Raw genomic sequence first — 21761 nt, 5'->3', positions numbered from 1 at the left:
TAGGAACTGGAAGTGATCAACAGGAGACACCGTGTTGTTCAACATGGTGAGGGGGGTAGTATTCTCTGGAAGAGAACACTTCACTTTACTCAGTTAAGCTCCAGGTGGTTCTGACAGCACCAGTGGCCGATCCACTTTCTGTCAGTATGCAGACCCATCACTGTCCTAGATCAAAATAATAACAGTGGAGTCATCTGCAAGCTCCAGGAGTTTCACAGACTGATCTGCTGAGGTGCAGTCATTTGTGTACAAACAGAAGAGGAGTTGGGAGAGAACACATCCCTGGTGGGTGCCGGTGCTGATTGTTCTTGAACAGGAGAAAATGCGCCCCATTCTCACCTGCTGCTGCGGGTCAGTCAGCAAGCAGCTGATATACTGATAGATGGCCAGCACTGTGAGCTGGATGAGCTTCTGGTGGAGGAGGTCTGGGCTGACGGTGTTGAAGGCCAAGCTGAAGCATGCAAACCAGATCCAGGCCAATGTCCCTGGGTGATCGAGGTAATGCAGGATGAAGTGTAGTCTCAAATTGACTGTATCATTAACAGGGGGCCTGTGATGTCCTTCAGGTGCTTCAACACCAGTTGCTCAAAGAATTTTATGACAACAGTCAGAGCAACAGGCCTAAAGTCATTTAATCCTGTGATGGTGCATTTAAGGAGGACCAGGATGATGGTTGAGCATTTGAACCCTCATACAGCTCCAGAGACTTGTTGAAGACCTGAGTGAAGATGGGGGCCAGTTGGTCAGCGCAGGCTCTCGGGCATGATTGGGAGACATTATCAGGTTCTGGAGCTTTGGTGGTCTTCTGATGCTGAAAAATGCTGAAAGAGCTTTTCTTATCATTCCTATAACAGAAAGGTTAATTATTGGCTTTTCTGACTGAAATTGATGAAATTTTTATATTTTTGAAAGATGTTTAAGTAGATTTGTTGTCCTCAATAAAGTAGAAAATATAAATAAAAGTGACTGAAGATCTAGTGTCTGCTTCGAGGAACCACAGATTCATCCTTAACTGTGTTTTTTTTCCCCCTAATGTTTCACCCACAGCTGCGTCTGAGAGGTGGCCGTAACCCCTTCGAAGGCCGTGTGGAGGTGTTGGTGGAGAGGAACGGCTCTTTGGTGTGGGGGACAGTATGCAGTGAGGGCTGGGGAACCATGGAGGCCATGGTGGTCTGCAGACAGTTAGGCCTGGGCTTTGCTAGCAGTGCCTTCCAGGTACTGGTCCCATCAACAGAACAAGTTCACTTGTGTTCTTAGAAGGAGACACTTGAATTAAATTCACATGAATCGGATTTTGTGCACATTCTATTACTCAAATTTCACTATTTCATATTTGTCAACAGTTTGATTTATGTTCAGGTAATCTCTATCACACCAGCTTAATAAATATATGAAACAACTTAAGATGGACTATATCAGTGCTATCTTTACTAGTTTTACTGTGCCATCTTTGAAAAGTCTCCCCTAATACACAGAAGCAAGGTCTTTAAAAGGTTTGTTTTGACATTGGCTGATTATTTGCCTTTCTTTTGACCAGTTCTTGTACCTGGTCACTTACAATTTAAAACATAATATCTCAAGAAACTGAACATGAGAGGACAAAACAAAACATGACTTTCCTTAATAACTTCGTACAATAGATAAACTGCATTTGAAAATGATGTCTAGTAGAACAAACAGAAAAAAGCACTGACTACAATCTCTACAATCCCAAAAACCAAAAAGCCTTCTCTTTAAGGACTTTGATTTCCCAGAAAATATCAGGACATTGTTTTAGTTTGCAGCAATGGACTGGCGACCTGCCCAGGGTGTACCCCGCCTCCCGCCCATAGACTGCTGCAGATAGGCACCAGCTTCCCTGCGACTCACTATGGAAGAAGCGGTAGAAAATGACTGTTTTAGTTTGTTACTGTTTGTCCATCAGACATCTGACCTAGATTGCAGTTATCTGCTTTAGAGAACAAAAGCCTAACACAAAAAGTTGTCAAAATGCTTTTATTTTTTTATTGTTGTTTATCTGCAGATTTTACCGATGACTTTAAAAAGTTGTTAGTAAAAAATCGTTTCACTATTATACCAACCTGCATTAGACTGCAGATTTAATTCCGGTATACATTTCCAGCAACACTTTATTGCAGTAGATAAAGTCAGAAGAAGCTGTAATTATTTATGTCTCTATTAGGGATCTCCCAATCAGGATTTTTCATCCCTGATGCTGATCCGAGGTATTAAAGTAGCATATGCTGAGTACAACACTTATTTCGAGTTTAGAAAAATTAAAGCCATGTAGCATTATATAGCTTTAAAGGTCAGTTAAATAATACTGACCTGGAGTTCTTAAGCCACCTCATGTATCCTGACAAATGGGAGATGCTTTCACACAGAATCAAGGAAAAACTATCTTTGGCCATAATTTGATGGTTGTAGCAAAGAAATATTATGGCAGGAGGATTTAAAAAGAATCTTTCATTTCAGAATCCCAATATTTAATAGAGCATTATCATATTTTACTGTATACAGGGTTCTATTAAAGTAATGATTCTACATTCTGTGTGTGTCAGCTAACATGAAATTAGAATTTCTCTCTTTATGGACATTAGTCTCAGTCTGTAGAGAAACCAATGTTTTTCTGTTACAAAGCCACAATATGTTGCAGGTAACAATATGCATGGGACAAATGTCACATCGTGGGGGTCCCTCTATACTACACATGTTAAATTTGGGATTTTCAATTGACCACTATGGGTCAGTCTTGGACATCTAAAGGGCTGGATAATGACCCAGGAGCAAATATGTGTAAATCAGAACATCCTCTTTATTAATTCATCATATAAAAATAGTTAGATTTCACTTTATTTTTTAATCTGAAGAATTCTTTTTTACTCCATTCATCCCACTGCCCAAAGTTTTTTTTCTGCTTTAGCATCAGAATCAGAATCAGTTTTATTGTCAAGTTCGTACATACAAACAAGGAATTTGACTCTGGTACACTTAGCTCTCTAGTTTTGTTTTTGCATTACATAATATACATATTTTCAATGTACAATATACACATATATAATAAAAAGGTGAATTTGCAAAATCTGCTTGCTGTTGTTCTGTACTCTATTGAATGTTCATCAGAGAAACAGCCTGGGGGAAGAAACTGTCTCTGTGGCGGCTGGTTTTAGTAAACAGTGCTCTGTAGCGATGGCCTGAAGGTAAAACTCTGAACAGTTTATGTGCAGGGTGTGTGGGGTCTGCAGAGATTTTTGCAGCTCTTTTTCTGACCCTTGACCTGTATAAGTCCTGGATGGAGGGAAGGTCAGCCCTGATTATTCTCTCTGCAGACCTGATTATTCGTTGCAGTCTGGACCTGTCCTGTTTTGTGGATGAGCCAAACCACACTGAGATGGATGAAGACAGGACAGACTGAATGATGGCAGTGTAGAAGATGACCAGCAGCTCCTGTGGAAGGTTGAACTTCTTGAGTTGCCTCAGGAATTACAGTTTCTGCTGGGCCTTCATTCGAACAGTGTCTGTGTGAAGACCATCTCAGGTCCTCAGAGATGGTGGTTCCTAAGAACCTGAAGTGGTCCACAGCCGACACGGTGTTGTTGAGGATGGTGAGGGGGTGTATATGGGTGGTGTTCTCCGAAATTCCACCACCATTTCCACAGTCTTGAGTGGGTTCAGTTCAAGGTAGTTCTGACCGCACCAGTGTACCAGCCGATCCACCTGCTGTCTGTATGCAGGCTCATCACCGTCCTGGATCAGTCCAATGACAGTGGTGTCGTCTGCAAACTTAAGGAGTTTCACGGACGAGTCCGATGAGGTGCAGTCATTTGTGTACAGGGAGAAGTGGAGTGGGGATAGAACACATCCCTGGGGGGCACCAGTACTTATTGATCTGGATCGGGAGAAGATGCTCCCCAGTCTCACCTGCTGCTGTCGGTCCGTCAAGAAGCTGTTGATCCACTGACAGGTGGAGGCTGGGATGTTGAGTTGTGTGAGCTTCTGGTGGAGGATGTCTGGTATGATGGTGTTGAAGGCTGAGCTGAAGTCTACAAACAGGATCCTGGCGTATGTCCCTGGGTGGTCGAGGTGTTGCAGGATGAAGTGTAGACCTAAGTTAACAGCATCATCTGCCGACCTGTTTGCTCGGTAAGCAAACTACAGGGGGTCCAGCAGGGGGCCTGTGATGTCTTTCAGGTGCTTCAACACCAGCCGCTCAAAGGATTTCATGACCACAGACGTCAGGGCTACAGGCCTGTAGTCATTTAATCCTAGGATGGTGGGTTTCTTGGGCACCGGGATGATGGTGGTTCGTTTGAGGCCGGAGGGGACCTCACACTTCTCCAGTGACTTGTTGAAGATCCAGGTGAAGATTGGGGGCGAGTTGATTTGCACAGGCTTTCAGACATGATGGGGAGACGTTATCAGGTCCTCCAGCTTTCTTTGTTTTCATGCGCTTAAAGAGCCTGTTTACATCTTCCTGGTTCGCCAGGCGAGGATTCTGTTCAGGATGGGTTTGTCCTGGTGTGAAATTAATTGTTTCATCATATCATTTACAGTCAGAAATCTGATGGTTAGCTCTAACAGCCTTTGAAAGTGTCTGTGGAACTGTGTAATTTAGAGCTGTGTGATCAGATCACCACATTGCCTCCAGGCAAGCCTTAGAAGGCCTGTCAGCTGCAATGGGATGGATGTTCTCTTTTACATCGGTTACTATAAGTCCTTCTCCAAAACTAGCAGTTGTATTACTTGTTTAGGTGTGGAAACGTTTACATGGAAATACATTTAACCTAAGAGCAAATCTACCTGAGAATCAAGAATCTGCTCATGTTGCTTTCGATCTTAAATACACCTGGAATACAAAGGTTGTTGGATTTGGCCCACATTCGGGATCGCTGTTTTCACCAAACATTTTCTTTCCAGCAACCTGAAAATAATAAACTGTATCTAAAGATTGTTCAGTGGTTTAGTTTTGAAGTCTTAAACTGAATACTGTGCCAGCCTAAAACTCAGAGAAATTCCTCCTTATTCTAAGCATTTGCTCAGTTTTCTTTTATTTTGCTGGTGTACATTGATAGTCCCATCACAGTAACACCAGGCAGAAACACATGGCAAGAGTAAGGATATTAGCAACTTTTATAAGGTGCTGTGTTTGAGAAGGTCTAATAAGTGTCAGTTTTAGTAGAGAAAATGGTAAGTAATTTCGTCTCTGAACATTTCTGTCAACAGGAGACGTGGCATTGGCCAGGTGAGGTTAGTGCTGACAATGTGGTGATGAGTGGCGTTCGCTGCTCTGGAACTGAGATGTCTCTGTCTCACTGTCTGCACCACGGAGCCCACCTCAGTTGCCCCAGAGGAGGGGGAAGCAGCGCCGCTGGAGTCTCCTGCTCTGAAAGTAAGACTCTGGGAAAGGTAGTGCCTAATATTTGCCTTCCTAAGATCCCCACTTCTACTCAGACTGACGCATAAAATAAAATGCGGCGATGATACACATTTGAACTTGCAGTTACAGCTTCTGGCAAACATATTCACACTCCATGACCTTCCATTTTTATTAATATTATGTGGCAGAGCAACACAACACACATAAGACCTGAAAAGTGTGGTGTGCATTTGTATTCATCTCCCTTTACTTCACACCAGTAATAACTCAAGTAATTTAATAACAAGAGCTCACTTGTGTGTAATTTCAGTATAAATATCAGTATAAATGCAACTGTTCTGTGAAGGCCTCAGAGGTTCGTTAGAGAACATAAGTGAACAAACAACATCATAAAGACCAAAAAACACAGCAGATAGGTCATGGAGAAAGATATGGAGATGTTTAAAGGAGTGTTAGGTCAGAAAGCAGCAACCAAGCATTAAACATTTCACAGAGCTCTGATGAGTCCACCAAGATGTATGACAAGTGCAAACTTATCAAGGCCAGAGCAGGAGAACATCAATCGAAGAATCAGCCAAGAGGCGCATGTTAATTCTGAAGGTCTGGTGGAAGATCTTAAATTCCACAAATCTGGTCTTATGTAGGAAGAAAGCCAGTCTTAATAGGAAGCCATTGGAAGTCCTGTTTGTGTTTTGCAACAAACTATATAGGAGACACCATAAACATGTTGAGGAGGGTGTTCTGGCCAGATGAGATCAAAATACTGTTTCCTGGCCTTCATTCAAAACCCTATGTTTGGCAGAAAACTAATGCTGCATGTAACCCTGGAAACACCATCTTCACAGTTACACATGGTGGGGGGCAGCATCATGCTGTGGAAAGGTATTTCTTCAGCAGGGTTAGGGAAGCTGGTTAAAGATGATAGGAAGATGAATGAGCCACACAATACAATATAGGGCAATTATTGAAGAAAACCTGGGATGGAGATTCACCTTCAAGCAGGACTATAAATCTATAAACATACAACCAGAGCTACAATTGAGTGGTTCTAATCAAAGTGTTTTCATGTGTTAGAATGGCCCAGTCAAAGCCCAGACCTAAATCCAGTTGAGAATTTATATTAAGACTTGAACATTGTTGTTCACAGATGTTCTCCATCCAATCTGACTGAACTGACTGAAATTACACACAAAATGGACTTTAAATGGACTTTACAGAGGTTCAAAGCTGTTACAGACATATCTTAGCAGACTTTCAGCTGTAATTGCAGCAAAAAGTGATTTTACAACATATTTAGTAAGGATCGCTAAATACTAATGTAAACCACATTTCTTCACTATATTTGGTTAGTTATTACACTTCAAAGACAATTAAATTAATAACTGGATTGACTGACACAAACACAGCAAAATCTGCCCGTAAAATACAATATTTTGATTGTAAAAACAATCCTGCATTTTACTGATTATATCTGCTTTTCGTCTTCTTTACTGGTAGGTTCAGACCGAACGCGAATGACGTGACCGGAGTGGGAGTGATTTACATGTTATCTCTATGTAGACGCGCGTTTAGGAGCAAAGCGATGCGTCGATGCGATTAGGGCGAATAGAGCAAAGCGAGAGCAAACTGAAGGTCGCGGTGGACACGAAGCGAATTTCGCTGGAGTTGAAAAATCTGAACTTTTCTGTCAATTTGCTTTGCATTTATAGCCCTCTTTTCAGGACAAAAATTGTCATACAAGTATGAAGCTCACAGCAGTAGCTCAGGGCACATCTATGTTCATGTTGGAAATTCTATTTTATTTATAGGTATTTAATTTACTGATTCATACGTCAGCAAGCCTGATTTCTAGGTTGCCGATCAGCCATTATTAAAAAATTATTCAATATGCTACCATGCTACATTCTGTTGTCATATCAGCTCTTGCCTGGTGTATTTTGGCAGTCCTCATCCATATGTTTAGGCACAAAAATGTTTATTATATTTAGAAGATTTGGACAGTACAATTTGGCTGTTTATCTAGTGAGCTGAGATTTATTTACTCACCGAAGACAGATGTGCAGGTGTTCTGCAGCAGGGATACAGCTCCTGTAGTTGATGTCCCAGAGGCTGATTTGTCCCCCAACGCGGGACAAATCCTCACACTGCATCATCAAGCTCCTGGAGTAGGTGGTGGTACTCTTCAAACTTGTTCCGTCTCTGGAGAATGTGGTGAACCCAGGAATGTTGACGCTGGCGACATTGTTTGGCTTTTCCATAAATAAAGCATAGTCACTCGCTCCATGATGAGCTGAAACCGGCAAGCAGCAGAGAGAAGCTCCTTGTATTTGATGACGTCGTTGAGCGAGTGGAGCCCGTTGGTCATGCGAAATACTGGCGAAATGTCAGACGAGCGACATGTAAGGGTGAGGCGACAGCAGGTTTTTTGTTTGTAAAAAGAAAAAGTGAAAATCCTATATCATTTAATTTCTTCATAATAATTTTGCCAAACTTTGTGTTACTCTGTCACATGAAATCTAGTTAAAACACATTAAAGTTTTTGGTTGTAACATGACATAATGTGAAATAGTTTAAGGGAGATAAATACTTTTCAAGTTGCTGTAAACTAATTGCAGAGTTGTTTTATTCAGGTGGTTCATTTCCTTATCCCTTATACAAAGGTTACCAAACCTGTGTTGAACTACTGAACTATCACTGTTCCTTGAAACACAAACCACTCATTTTCTTCACATACAGCCATTTCTCTGTGTTTCTAAAAATGTTTGGTCTCTGTCCTCATCCCTGTTTCTTTTCCCCGCATCCCCCGGCATTCAGCGGCTCCTGACCTGGTGTTGAACCCTCAGGTGGTGGAGCAGACCACCTACATGGAGGACCGCCCAATGTTCATGCTGCAGTGTGCATATGAGGAGAACTGTCTGGCCTCAACTTCCGACCGGACGCCAAGCAACTCGTTCCGCCGCTTGCTGCGCTTCTCCTCCCAGATTCACAACAACGGCCAGTCCGACTTCAAACCTAAAGCTGCCAAGCACCTGTGGGTGTGGCACGACTGTCACAGGTCACAGAGCAAATATTTATAAATAACAACGCATATATTAATGAACTACAGAAATGCTGCATTGCGAACTATAGACTCTTATAGTGTGGTAGTGATTTTTGAATCAAGAGACATTTAAAATGTTTCTATGTTTGTCTTTGTGTAGGCATTATCACAGCATGGAGGTGTTCACTACGTATGACCTATTGACCCTAAATGGAACCAGAGTGGCAGAGGGACACAAAGCAAGTTTCTGCCTGGAGGACTCAGAATGTGATGAAGGTTGGACTCTCATTGTTGCTGCTTTTACTGATGATTTAATAATAACAGAAAAACATTTTCAAAATATTGTTGAATCAAATAACCTTCATATTAATTTCAATGTTGGGTTACATGAGTGTAAAAACAAAAGGGCATGCTAAGGATGTGCTATGACACCTCTGCCACTAGGAGGTACAACTGAGTGGAAGTTATAGGCTGGGTCAAACTGTTGGTCCGTGCCACGTTTGTCTCCAGACAGCTTCAGGTAGAGGCCACACTGAATTTCGTGTAAACTTCCAATATAAAGTATTAAAAACTGCTAATGGCATTGTTTTACCTAAATGCGAGACCCACATGGACCAATGCTCTCAGAAGACCAGAGGAAAGGTTTAAACAGTTTGTGAGACAATGATACTTAAAGCACAGGTGATCTTGATCTGGGAACGTCCTGGAGAAACAGGTCAGCAGAGTCACTAGGGTTGAGAGGTAGATGTGAGTTGAGGAGATAATGCACAGAAAAATGTTGAGGGAAATGTAGGAGGCTAACTGGTAGGAGTGGAAGATGAACTCCAGGGAGAGCGAGAGAGAATCCAGGGACAGAGGTCTGTGTGGTGGTTTGTAGCAGAGGGTTGGAGGGCAACGGTGTAGGGCACAACAGTGCAGTAGATGAGAGCGTCGGAGGGTGGACAGCAGGGCTGCAACAACGAATCGATAAAATCAATAAAAATCAATTACTAAAATCGATTATTAAAAGTGTTGGCAACGATTTCTGGGTCACTCACCATGTTTACGTTTACGTCCCCTGCAGAGCTTTGTCACTGCGGACTGACCGAAAAAGTAAAAAAAAAAAAAACTCAACCTGCAATGCGAGCTGAACGGAGCGAGGTGGAGGCAGAGTGGAGGTGATATTTTTAAAGGAAATTCAGTAAATTCCACAAATGACCAACTCAGAAAACGGTTTGACCCAAGTCCAAAAGTGTGGGAGCACTTCACTCTTCACTAAACTAAAAGATGCTTAACATGCAAGCTTTACAAAAGTGATTGGACATGGCACCGGAGCACCACGGTGATGATGCAGCACCTGAAACAAAAACATGTTGGAGTCGATGAGGGTGAAGGGAGCTCAGCAGCAACTTAAGCCACTACAATATTCTACATTTGTTCCTTTTCGGAGTGAGGAAACATAATGTTAGTCTCTCCGTTAGCTTGTCTGATGACACTGTTTGCTTAGCTGGTTAATGACAATGATAGAGTATGTGTGCAACTTTTCATTTCAGTTTAATCAGCTTATTCAGTGTTTATAATGTGCTTTATAATGATGATGCTTCAAGTTTTAATTATATATATATATATATATATTTATATATATATATATATATATATATATATATATATATATATATATATATATATATATATATATATATATATATTGGACACACCTTCTCATTCAAAGGGTTGTCTTTATTTTAATGACTATGAATATTGTAGCTTCACACTGAAGGCATCAAAACTATGAATTAACACATGTGGAATTACATACTGAACAAAAAAGTGTGAAACAACTGAAAATATGTCTTATATTCTAGGTTCTTCAAAGTAGCCACCTTTTGCTTTGATTACTGCTCCACACACTCTCTGTTTACTTTAATACACCAGAAATTTAATTTACTCCTAGGTTCTGCTTTCCCCCAAAAAGGGGACTTAACCAGATGTCTTGAATCGATCTATAAATCAAATACGTGACTAATCACACCTTCTTACATTGCCCTCAAGTTGCCATATACACTCACCAGCCACTTGATAAGGTACACCTTGCTATTACCAGGTTGGAACCCCCTTTGCCTTCAGAACTGCCTTAATCCTTCGTAGCATAGATTCAACAAGGTACTGGAAACATTCCTCAGAATCAGTTCCATATTGACATGATAGCATCAAACAGATGCTGCAGATTTGTCGGCTGCACATCCACGATGTGAATCTCCCGTTCCACCACATCCCAAAGGTGCTCCATTGGATTGAGATCTGGTGACTGTGGAGGCCATTTGAGTACAGTGAACTCATTGTCAAGTTCAACAAACCAGTCTGAGATGAATCGTGCTTTATGACATGGCGCGTTATCCTGCTGGAAGTAACCATCAGAAGATGGGTACACTGTGGTCATAAAGGGATGGGCATGGTCAGCAACAATACTCAGGTAGGCAGTGGCCTTGACACGTTGTTCAATTGGTACTAAGGGGCCCAAATTGTGCCAAGAAAATATCCCCCACACCATTACACCACCACCACCAGCCTGAACCGTTGATACAAGGCAGAATGGATCCATGCTTTCATGTTGTTGACGCCAAATTCTGACCCTACCATCCGAATGTCGCAGCAGAAATCGAGACTCATCAGACAAGGCAAACAATCTTCTATTGTCCAATTTTGGTGAGCCTGTGTGAATTGTAGCCTCAGTTTCCTGATCTTAGCTGACAGGAGTGGCACCCGGTGAGGTCTTCTGCTGCTGTCACCCATCCGCCTAAAGGTTCAATGTGTTGTGCATTCAGAGATGCTCTTCTGCAGGCCTTGGTTGTAATGAGTGGTTATTTGAGTTACTGTTGCCTTTTAATCAACTCGAACCAGTCTGGCCATTCTCCTCTGACCTCTGGCATCCACAAGGCATTTGCGCCCACAGAACTGCCGCTCACTTGATATTTTCTCTTTTTCGGACCATTCTCTGTAAACCCTAGAGATGGTGGTGCATGAAAATCCCAGTAGATCAGCAGTTTCTGAAATACTCAGACCAGCCCGTCTGGCACCAACAACTATGACACGTTCAAAGTCACTTAAATCACATTTCTTCCCCATTCTGATGCTTGGTTTGAACTGCAGTAGATCGTCTTGACCATGTCTACTGGTCCTTCTCAAAATATTAGCATATTGTGATAAAGTTCATTATTTTCCATAATGTCATGATGAAAATTTAACATTCATATATTTTAGATTCATTGCACACTAACTGAAATATTTCAGGTCTTTTATTGTCTTAATACGGATGATTTTGGCATACAGCTCATGAAAACCCAAAATTCCTATCTCACAAAATTAGCATATCATTAAAAGGGTCTCTAAACGAGCTATGAACCTAATCACCTGAATCAACGAGTTAACTCTAAACACCTGCAAAAGATTCCTGAGGCCTTTAAAACTCCCAGCCTGGTTCATCACTCAAAACCCCAATCATGGGTAAGACTGCCGACCTGACTGCTGTCCAGAAGGCCACTATTGACACCCTCAAGCAAGAGGGTAAGACACAGAAAGAAATTTCTGTACAAATAGGCTGTTCCCAGAGTGCTGTATCAAGGCACCTCAGTGGGAAGTCTGTGGGAAGGAAAAAGTGTGGCAGAAAACGCTGCACGAGAAGAGGTGACCGGACCCTGAGGAAGATTGTGGAGAAGGGCCGATTACAGACCTTGGGGGATCTGCGGAAGCAGTGGACTGAGTCTGGAGTAGAAACATTCAGAGCCACCGTGCACAGGCGTCTGCAGGAAATGGGCTACAGGTGCCGCATTCCCCAGACCTGGGCTACAGAGAAGCAGCACTGGACTGTTGCTCAGTGGTCCAAAGTACTTTTTTCGGATGAAAGCAAATTCTGCATGTCATTCAGAAATCAAGGTGCCAGAGTCTGGAGGAAGACTGGGGAGAAGGAAATGCCAAAATGCCAGAAGTCCAGTGTCAAGTACCCACAGTCAGTGATGGTCCGGGGTGCCGTGTCAGCTGCTGGTGTTGGTCCACTGTGTTTTATCAAGGGCAGGGTCAATGCAGCTAGCTATCAGGAGATTTTGGAGCACTTCATGCTTCCATCTGCTGAAAAGCTTTATGGAGATGAAGATTTCATTTTTCAGCACGACCTGGCACCTGCTCACAGTGCCAAAACCACTGGTAAATGGTTTACTGACCATGGTATCACTGTGCTCAATTGGCCTGCCAACTCTCCTGACCTGAACCCCATAGAGAATCTGTGGGATATTGTGAAGAGAACGTTGAGAGACTCAAGACCCAAGACTCTGGATGAGCTAAAGGCCGCTATTGAAGCATCCTGGGCCTCCATAAGACCTCAGCAGTGCCACAGGCTGATTGCCTCCATGCCACGCCGCATTGAAGCAGTAATTTCTGCCAAAGGATTCCCGACCAAGTATTGAGTGCATAACTGTACATGATTATTTGAAGGTTGACGTTTTTTGTATTAAAAACGCTTTTCTTTTATTGGTCGGATGAAATATGCTAATTTTGTGAGATAGGAATTTTGGGTTTTCATGAGTTGTATGCCAAAATCATCCGTATTAAGACAATAAAAGACCTGAAATATTTCAGTTAGTGTGCAATGAATCTAAAATATATGAATGTTAAATTTTCATCATGACATTATGGAAAATAATGAACTTTATCACAATATGCTAATATTTTGAGAAGGACCTGTACATGCCTAAATGCATTGAGTTGCTGCCATGCGATTGACTGATTAGAAATTTGTGTTAACGAGCAGTTGGACAGGTGTACCTAATAAAGTGGCCGGTGAGTGTAGATCACCTTATGCAAAACATCAATAATTTCTGAATGGCTCCATGAAGCCTTGTGTGGTGAAGTTCTCTTACTTTATCTTTGTAGGTATTGAAAAGAAGTATGAATGTGCTAACTTTGGAGAGCAAGGCATCACTGTGGGCTGTTGGGATACCTACAGGCACGACATTGACTGTCAGTGGGTTGACATCACCGATGTCAAACCTGGGGATTACATTTTTCAGGTGATTTGTCCTGTTTTGTTTTTCTTTCTATTAGTGGTGTTTCTGCAATGTCTTCTCATTGCACAAATTTTGACTAATTCTTGCCCGTCCTTTAACAGATCATTATTAACCCTAATTATGAAGTGCCAGAATCAGACTACACCAACAACGTCACCAAATGCAGATGTCGATACGATGGTCATCGTGTGTGGATGTACAGCTGCCATAATGGTGAGATCTTGAAATGATTTGAAGACTAGCTATATCTTTTACTGTCTTTGATCCCAAAATATAATAAACAAACTAGAAACTGGTGCTCAACCTGGTATTCTCAGTTTAACTGCTTAAATTTAATAATAATACGTGTTGCATTGTGAGCAGGTTATAGTACTCAACTATAGGTAATACCCGACAAGAAACTGTGAAATGACCAGTGCTTCATCAACCTTTAAAATATATTTAAAATTAATTATTTTACAAACAGCCCCTCCTTGAACCGCCACCTTAACGTGGTGGAGGGGTTTGAGTGCTCGAATGATCCTTGAGGCTATGTTGTCTGGGGCTTAAATGCCCCTGGTAGGGTCTCCCATGGCAAACAGGCTCTAGGTGATGGGTCAGACAAAGAGCGGTACAAGAACCCCTCATGACGACTACAAAATTGAGGCACGTGACGTCGCCCGGTACGGCGGGGCCGGGGTCCCACCCTGGAGCCAGGCCTGGGGTCGGGACTTGTCGGAGAGCGTCTGGCGGCTGGGTTGCTCCTCACAGGACCCGGCCGGGCCAAGCCCGAATGAGAGACGCGAGACCATCCCCCAGTGGGCCCACCACCTGCAGGGGGAACCGTGAGGGACTGGTGCAAAGAAGATTGGGCGGCGGACGAAGGTGGAGTCCTCGGCGGCCCGATCCCCGGATGCTTAGGCTGGCTCTAGGGACGTGGAATGTCACCTCGCTGGGGGGGAAGGTGACATTCCACTATGACAGCATGCGGCTAAACATGTCGTCACTGGTCAGATTGGGGAGGGGACCAGAGAAAATTACAGAGTCCGACATTGTTTTGGCAAACTTACACACCGAAGCAACACTAACTTTGGTGACCTCCGATTGACGTAACCGGGTGTCATTACCGCCAGCGTGAATTACAATCTTACTGTATTTACGCTTATCCTTAGCCAGCAGTTTCAGGTATGATTTGATGTCACCCGTTCTGGCCCCTGGCAGACATTTGACTATGGTCGCTGGTGTCTCTAGTGCCACCTTTCTGACTATGGAGCTGCCAATTACCAGAGTTGGCTTCTCAGCGGGTGTGTCGCTGAGCGGGAAAAATCTGTTAGAAACGCAGACGGGTTGGTGGTGACCCGTGGGCAGGGATCTAGGACTATGCTTTCCACGTACTGTCACCCAGCCGGCCTGAGGCCCCGGCTGTGTGGGCTCTGCTGGAGGACTGCCACGGGGAGCTACCCTCGGTGGCTCCGCACTGCCTAAGGGGCCTCAGCTATCTGCTGGTTTTTCAACAGCGTGGAGCCGGGCCTCCAATTCCGACACCCTCACCTCCAGAGCTACAAAAATGCTACATTTATTACACATACCATTATCACTAATGGAGGCAGAGGAGTAACTGAACATCTGACACAGAGAGCAGGAGAGAGGAGGAGACTCAGAGAGAGAAACAGCAGAACAGGTAGCCATGGTGGAGCTAAAGCTAACGCTAAGCTAGCGACCCCTTACCACTACTAGAAAAACCGTGTAAGACACGGAGAGTCCCCAAACGTCAAATACAGCAACAGAAAGTATGTGTTTTAACGTGCTTATGTATTATAACAAGTAAGAGATACCACAGGCCCTGTCCCAATACCCACACTACACCCTACGCCCCTCTATGAAGTGTGTACTTTGAACAAGTGCATGTAAGGGTTGAAGTGCGCAGGTTACAAGCGTGCAATATTGGAGAATAGGGACAGTAGGGGTCATCGACTTGCACCTCTGCATCGTAACTGCAACATCAAAAAGGGCGGGAACCAGCGCTGTTTTCACAGTCTTGCTGCTAAAAAAAACTATTTAAAAGTGCAACAAGCAATTGTTTTGAGGAGAAGAAAGCGCAGGAAGCGAAGGAGGTTTATACACCAGACTCTCCCAGGGTCTGTGTTTGTTTGAAAGATAACTTCAGTGTTATGTCCTACTGACTGCCCAGACTCACTCTGAACCCAATGGTATCTTACAATGTTGAGCCTGGTAAACCAGTAAAAAAATATATTTGTCGGCTTGCTGTCTAAAGTTTACGCAGTTCTTATTATTCTGATTTGATGGCTGGTTACGTTGACGGTTGTGATTGGTTTTTGCTCAGAACGTCATCTGCAGCAGTGAATTGTGGGTAATATACTTCGGCAAAGTCCGCTTAGATGCGGGCTTCGCCGAAGGGTGGATGTGGGGCACAAAGGGGGCGGGGCTAAGGACGACTCTGGAGAATTGGGACACACTACGCACTCGAACCCATCAACGGGAACGCACAATTCAGGGACACAAGGGTGGAAGTGCGGGTATTGGGACGGGGCCACAGTAGAGAGAAATCCGATCAAATGAGAGAGCCTTCACACACCAAGTGCAACAGCGAAAACAGGAAGTGACGTTACCCAGAGCTCCAGCGACAACTCACTGCATCACTGTTTATTCAACCGCTTACTGAAGGTGGGGAAACTTGGACCTTGTTTTGACGGATAATTCACTCTTGCACGAAACAAACACAAACGCTTCTCTTAATTATATATATGAAGATTTATTGAAGCCAAATACTTCTGATATACCATTATTCTGGTCCAAAAACCTTCACCCAACTAACAAGCAATATTCTACACAAAGGGATAAAAATTACTACCGAACAATAATAATAAAATAAAAATATCTGCGCATTGAGTGTCTATGAAGATCAAACCAGCAGTTTTATGGACAAAATTTGCAATTTGGGTTAACTTGGAAAGAGAAACCACCCTGGTGTGCTGATGTCACAATTGCAGTGATCAGCTGGTAAACAGTGAGTTGGGTGCTCTTTGCTACTATCAGCTGATTGCAACAAATCTCAAACAAAGAGTCATAAAACTGAGGCGGGAAAAACTCCAGTAATAAAACTGGAACAAAGGAGTGGTCAGACGGGGCCCAGACCGCAGTTGCTTTGAATGAAAACTTTAAAAGTCCAACTTTTAACTCCTGGCTGATTTGGGATCAGCCAGACAAAACGTGAACACGCACGATTCAGCAGCGCTTGCGCAGCAAATCAAAACACAGCTCAGCATAAAACACTTCAATCGGTATTTCATGCAACAAGTTGATACCTTGGATTAACTACCGATGATTCTAAATCACCTTAACTATGCCTCATCCTGCCCAGACTTCTAAATGCACCTATCCAATTTAATATATAAAAAAAGAACGAAATTACTTTGACGTTGATTTCTTCTCTCCACCGGTTGGGGATGGGTCAGTTCTGAAGAGAAAAAAAAACGGTAAACTTCTCATCCGTCCAGGAGGGGAAAATCTGAAGAACCATTTAGTCAACTGAATCAACAAGGAGGAAACTCATCTCCATGGAAATAAAACCTCTGTAGGTTTTTCACCTGCGCTGGGTGTCGGCATGGTCTTTGATCAGTACATGAAGCTTCTGACCTTCTTGTATCAGACAGATTTCCAGCTTTCAAGCTCTTTCGGGAATGGCCGTGTGGAGAAAAAGTTTGCCTGCGAGCTTTTGTCTCTATAGATATGCGCCTCCATTGCGTTGTCCCGTGAGACACGCTGGAAATTGCAACGTATGTTTTCCGCGGGTTTTATAATCCTGGGTGACATCAGAGCTGCAATATATGTTGAGCTGCGCATGTTCAACTGTGTGCCCAAAATGGATGACTCCAACAATAACATCCTCATTACTGCGGCGGCCACACGGATCCATCTGTCCATCTACCGCTTAATTCTTCACTCATTGTTAACAAGACCTCGAGATACTTTAACTCTTCCACTTGAGGCAGGACCTCCCCTCCAACCTGAAGAGGGCAAGTCACCCTTTTCTGGTCGAGAACCATGGCTTTGAATGTGGAGGAGCTGATCCTCATCCCAGTTGCTTCACACTCGGCTGCCAACCGCCCCAGTGCATAGCACGACATCTGCTAAAAAATGAGACAAAATCCACTGGTCCCAAAACCAGACTCCATTTGGCCCTTGGCTGCACCTAGAAATGCTGTCTTTGAAAGTTATGAACAGGACTGTTGACAAAGGGCAGCCCTGCCAGAGTCAAGCATGCACTGGGAAAAGGTCCGACTTAGTGCCGGCAATGCGAATCAAACTCCTGCTCTGCTTGTTCGGAGAGCGGATGGCCCCTAATAAAGGGCCCCCGACTCCATACTCCTGGAACGATGACCCCCACCCCACCCCAGTTGGGCAAACTCTCTTCACCCAAGTGTCCAAGACATGCGGCCAAAGGTCCAAAGACATGGCTACAAAGTCGATCATCGACCTCCTGCCAAGGGTGTCCAAGTGCACTGATGAACACCCTTATGCTTTTCCATGGTGTTCAAGCATAAGGGTTCAGATTGAGGAAACCATTCCTCCCAATCACACTCCTCAAGGTGTCATTGTCGTTTCCCACGTGGACGTTGAAGTCCCCCAGTAGAATAAGTCCCCAAGAGGGTTACTGTCCAACACCCTGACAGGGACACCAAGAAAGCCGGGTACTCTGCACCACTGCTTGGCCCGTAGGTCAAAACAACAGTTGGAGACCTCTCCCTGACCCGAAGGCACAGGGAGAGGTCGTGCTTGTTGGGACTCGTTGGTGAGCGTGCCTACCTCAGGCCTGAATCCAGGTTGGGGCCCCGGCAACGCCATACAGGGCGATGTCACGTGCTGGCTTCTGAACCGCACTTTGTCTGACCCGTCACCCAAAGCCTGGTTGCCATGGGAGACCCTACCAGGGGCATTTAAGCCCCGGGCAACATAGCCTCTAGGATTTTATAAACTATTTACAGCAGATAAGTTAACCAATCAATTTACTTTTGGATTCTCTTAAACCTCTACATGTTTTTTTTTTTTTGTTTTTTTTTTGCTGCTCTGCCTTTAGGTGGCTCATTGAGCTCTGAAACAGAGATGACGTTTCCAGGCCTGCTAAACAACCAGGTGACCCACTGGTAGAAATGAAGGACTGGAGTCAAGAGGCAATCCCCTCCATTGGAAGGAGTACTACCAACCACTATCCATTCCATCTGTGCTGGATTATTTTTCCTGTCCCTGAATAAATCATCTCATCTTATCAGCATCTTTTTTTCTTTACCCTCCTGCCAACTCTCAGCACAGAATGTGTGATTACCTCCTCTGTCCAGGCTGAGGCAGCAGGAACTTTACAAAACACTTCCAAACTCCTTGTGGTGATCAAGGGAATGATGAAGCTTTGTGTAGATCTGTTACTGAGAGACTATTTCGTTTATTGTGTGATTAAATAAACATCCAGGTTAGTGACAGGTATTTTAAGGAACCTCATTAAAACTTGTCTTGATGGAAGTGCAGCACTTTGAAAAGAACCCAACTGTAGAGCCTGGTGTTTTTGTACAAGGATGTCCCTGTAGACTTTGGAATTCTGCAACGAATCAATGAAGGGCTGCTTGTGGAATAAGAGGCTCTTTGCTTTGTATTCATTTGATCAGACTTTTAATGTCTAAAGTCTATTCATCACTATTTCTAAGTGATAGTTGCTTGAACTGCAACATCCCCAACAGGACATAAAGATCAGTTCTGAAGTATTGGGAGCATTTGCTCTACTTTCTCCTTGGCAGACTCAGTAGACTTCCCTTAATTTAAAAAGAAGAATTACTCAACAATCCATCAGGGGCACTTTTTTGTTATAAATATTAAATATATATAACAAATATATTTGTTAAAATTTGAAAGCACTGTCATATTGATATAAAAGTGCAAGAAATGTGAGTGAATCCCTTGTTCCCTTCTATCAATAATTTGTCACTCGTTCTTTGTGCTTCTCCTAAACATCCATCAAATTGACTTTTAGGAAATCGTCAAGGATGTCAAAAGGACAACACTTACCAAGAGAAAATGTAAAATTAGGAATCATAAGTTAGCGTTACAAAGAGAGTCATTGACCGAGCAGATTTCTTACCTTCCAGGCAGATTGTAACCGTATGTTAGACACACTTGATGGTTTTAGTCACAGAGGGATTATAATTTTTTGAAATAAATGTTCAGAAATTGCCTATAGTTCTTCATCGTGTTGGAGTTTATTCAGCACTATGAGCTTCTGTTTTGGTTGACATTAGCTATATATTCATACAGCGTTTAGAAAATGTCCTGGCCATGGGCATGTTAGAGCTCAGTTGAATCAGCTAACTCCGGTGACCTGACCGAACTGAATTATTGAATTACTGAATTATTCACCTTCACTGACCAAGATACAACATTCTCCATGTTTCTAAGTTTTACTTGCTTCACAAGTCGGCAAGTCAGAAACCAGTGGGATTTGCTAACTGTTGTTATTCTACTAGTAGTAATACAAACTAACAGTGTAATTATCTTCATTTTATGTTCCAAAGATAACATGATCACACATAGATTTATTATTCCAACTTTCTCTGTTTCATACAAGCAGAAGCCATATTGAATGTGTCAAAAATAGAAGAAGCTAATATTTCTAGTTAGCTGAACAATGTAACCTCTAATAAATTATCTGCCTCATATTAGAGTTTTCAGACTTTTACAAGACAGAAACTGTAATGTCTTGTAACATCCTATTATCCTGTTGGCAAACCAAGCTAACTGTCTTCTAACTAGCTGTAAGGCACACATTTTCAAGTCTACTAGCTCAGAAAGCTGTTGATGCAGGAAACAAAAAGGAATGAATCATTATTTCGCTGGTGTTTTCTGTTCCAGGCGAAAATGTGAAACAATACTGTAGCAGATTACAGAGTCTGAACAGCTCTCGTTAGCAAAGCAAAGTCCTCTTCATGTATAATAATGTAGCATTGACCGTTAGCACTAGCATTGTTTAGTTAAAAAAGCCAAATGAACACATTGCATATTGAAAACCACTGCTAACAGCCTGTAGCCTGTTCTTAGATACAAAACATTTATTACATTTTCTAGCAAACTTTTCCCTTCTTTTAATTGCAACAAACAAAGAAGATTTCAAGTCATAACTTGAATTTGGGACCTATACCATACCCAAACTATGTCTCAATTGCAGGGAAAAAAACAAGCAGGATTAAATAAATAACCCTGCTAGCTATCAGTTATCTAAACCAGTAACACTGATTCAAACACTGAAGGAACATGTTCACAAACATATTTGTGCAGTACTAAATGTAATTCATTTAACAAGCTCAGAAGTGGAAATAAACGGTTTATTTATGCAACTTCTAGTGTTTTATGTGTCAGCAAAATTGGATATTTAAACCAGGGTTGCTCTGGGGTTTTAGATGTTGGAATTCCAACTTCAGGGGGCATGCAGCTGATCTTTCTGATTTGGAACCCAGAAATTACACTTCCTAGTACAAATGGAAAACATCTATTGTAGGTTTCAAACTGGCAAATCCAGGTGGGCTTCCTATATAATTCCTAATTTAATATGTATTTGTGGGGTCACAATAGGGGCAAATGGAGCAATCAGGGGAACTAATATATATATATATATATATATATATATATATATATATATATATATATATACATACACACACACACACACACACACAAGCTGGCATGGCTATAGAGCCAGTATGAAACCTGTCGAATATTATGTGGGACCCATTCACATTATATTCTAACAGCAATACAATCTGGAGGAAGATTTGTTTTCTACCCTGTGATGGCACAGATACCATTTTTTACATCACATATTTCTCTCTGCCTGACATTTATGTTTGCATACATTAAAACATTGCTTGAACAAATTTCATGGAGTATTTTGTAAATTAATTTTATTTCTTTTTTGTATTCCTTTGCATTTTTAATGTGTGTGAATTGAGTTTATTTGTACGTTTTGGTGCTATCAAACTGGTCCTCTGTTTTCTGAGGGCACAGTACATGTTGAACAGCTACATTATGAATACTAACGGCAGGGGTGAAAGTAGTTTTAAATTCTTGCTGGTACTTAGGGGCGGAGCTAGAGGGGGCCCTGGGGAGGCACTGAGGGTATATATATATATATATATATATATATATATATATATATGTATATATATATATATATATATGTATATATATATATATATATATATATATGTATATATATGTATATATATATATATATATGTATATATATGTATATGTATATATATGTATA

General features: G+C 42.4%; 1 protein-coding gene across 1 annotated transcript in view; it reads left to right on the top strand.

The window, feature by feature from the left end:
- Positions 1-21369, top strand: part of loxl2b (lysyl oxidase-like 2b) — an 89689-nt gene extending 68320 nt beyond the window's left edge. Inside the window, exons 8-14 of the mRNA XM_047382030.1 lie at positions 1048-1215; positions 5224-5389; positions 8192-8432; positions 8578-8693; positions 13323-13459; positions 13558-13669; positions 18534-21369. Of these exons, the coding sequence (XP_047237986.1) occupies positions 1048-1215; positions 5224-5389; positions 8192-8432; positions 8578-8693; positions 13323-13459; positions 13558-13669; positions 18534-18604 (1011 nt within the window). The 3' untranslated portion in view covers positions 18605-21369. The remainder of the gene's footprint in view (positions 1-1047; positions 1216-5223; positions 5390-8191; positions 8433-8577; positions 8694-13322; positions 13460-13557; positions 13670-18533) is intronic.
- The last annotated feature ends 392 nt before the right edge of the window (positions 21370-21761 follow it).

The sequence above is a fragment of the Girardinichthys multiradiatus genome, chromosome 12 (genome assembly GCF_021462225.1).
Source record: "Girardinichthys multiradiatus isolate DD_20200921_A chromosome 12, DD_fGirMul_XY1, whole genome shotgun sequence".
NCBI lineage: Eukaryota > Metazoa > Chordata > Actinopteri > Cyprinodontiformes > Goodeidae > Girardinichthys > Girardinichthys multiradiatus.
The sequence above is the reverse complement of the archived record's forward strand: the minus strand, read 5'-3'. Positions and strand labels throughout refer to the sequence as shown.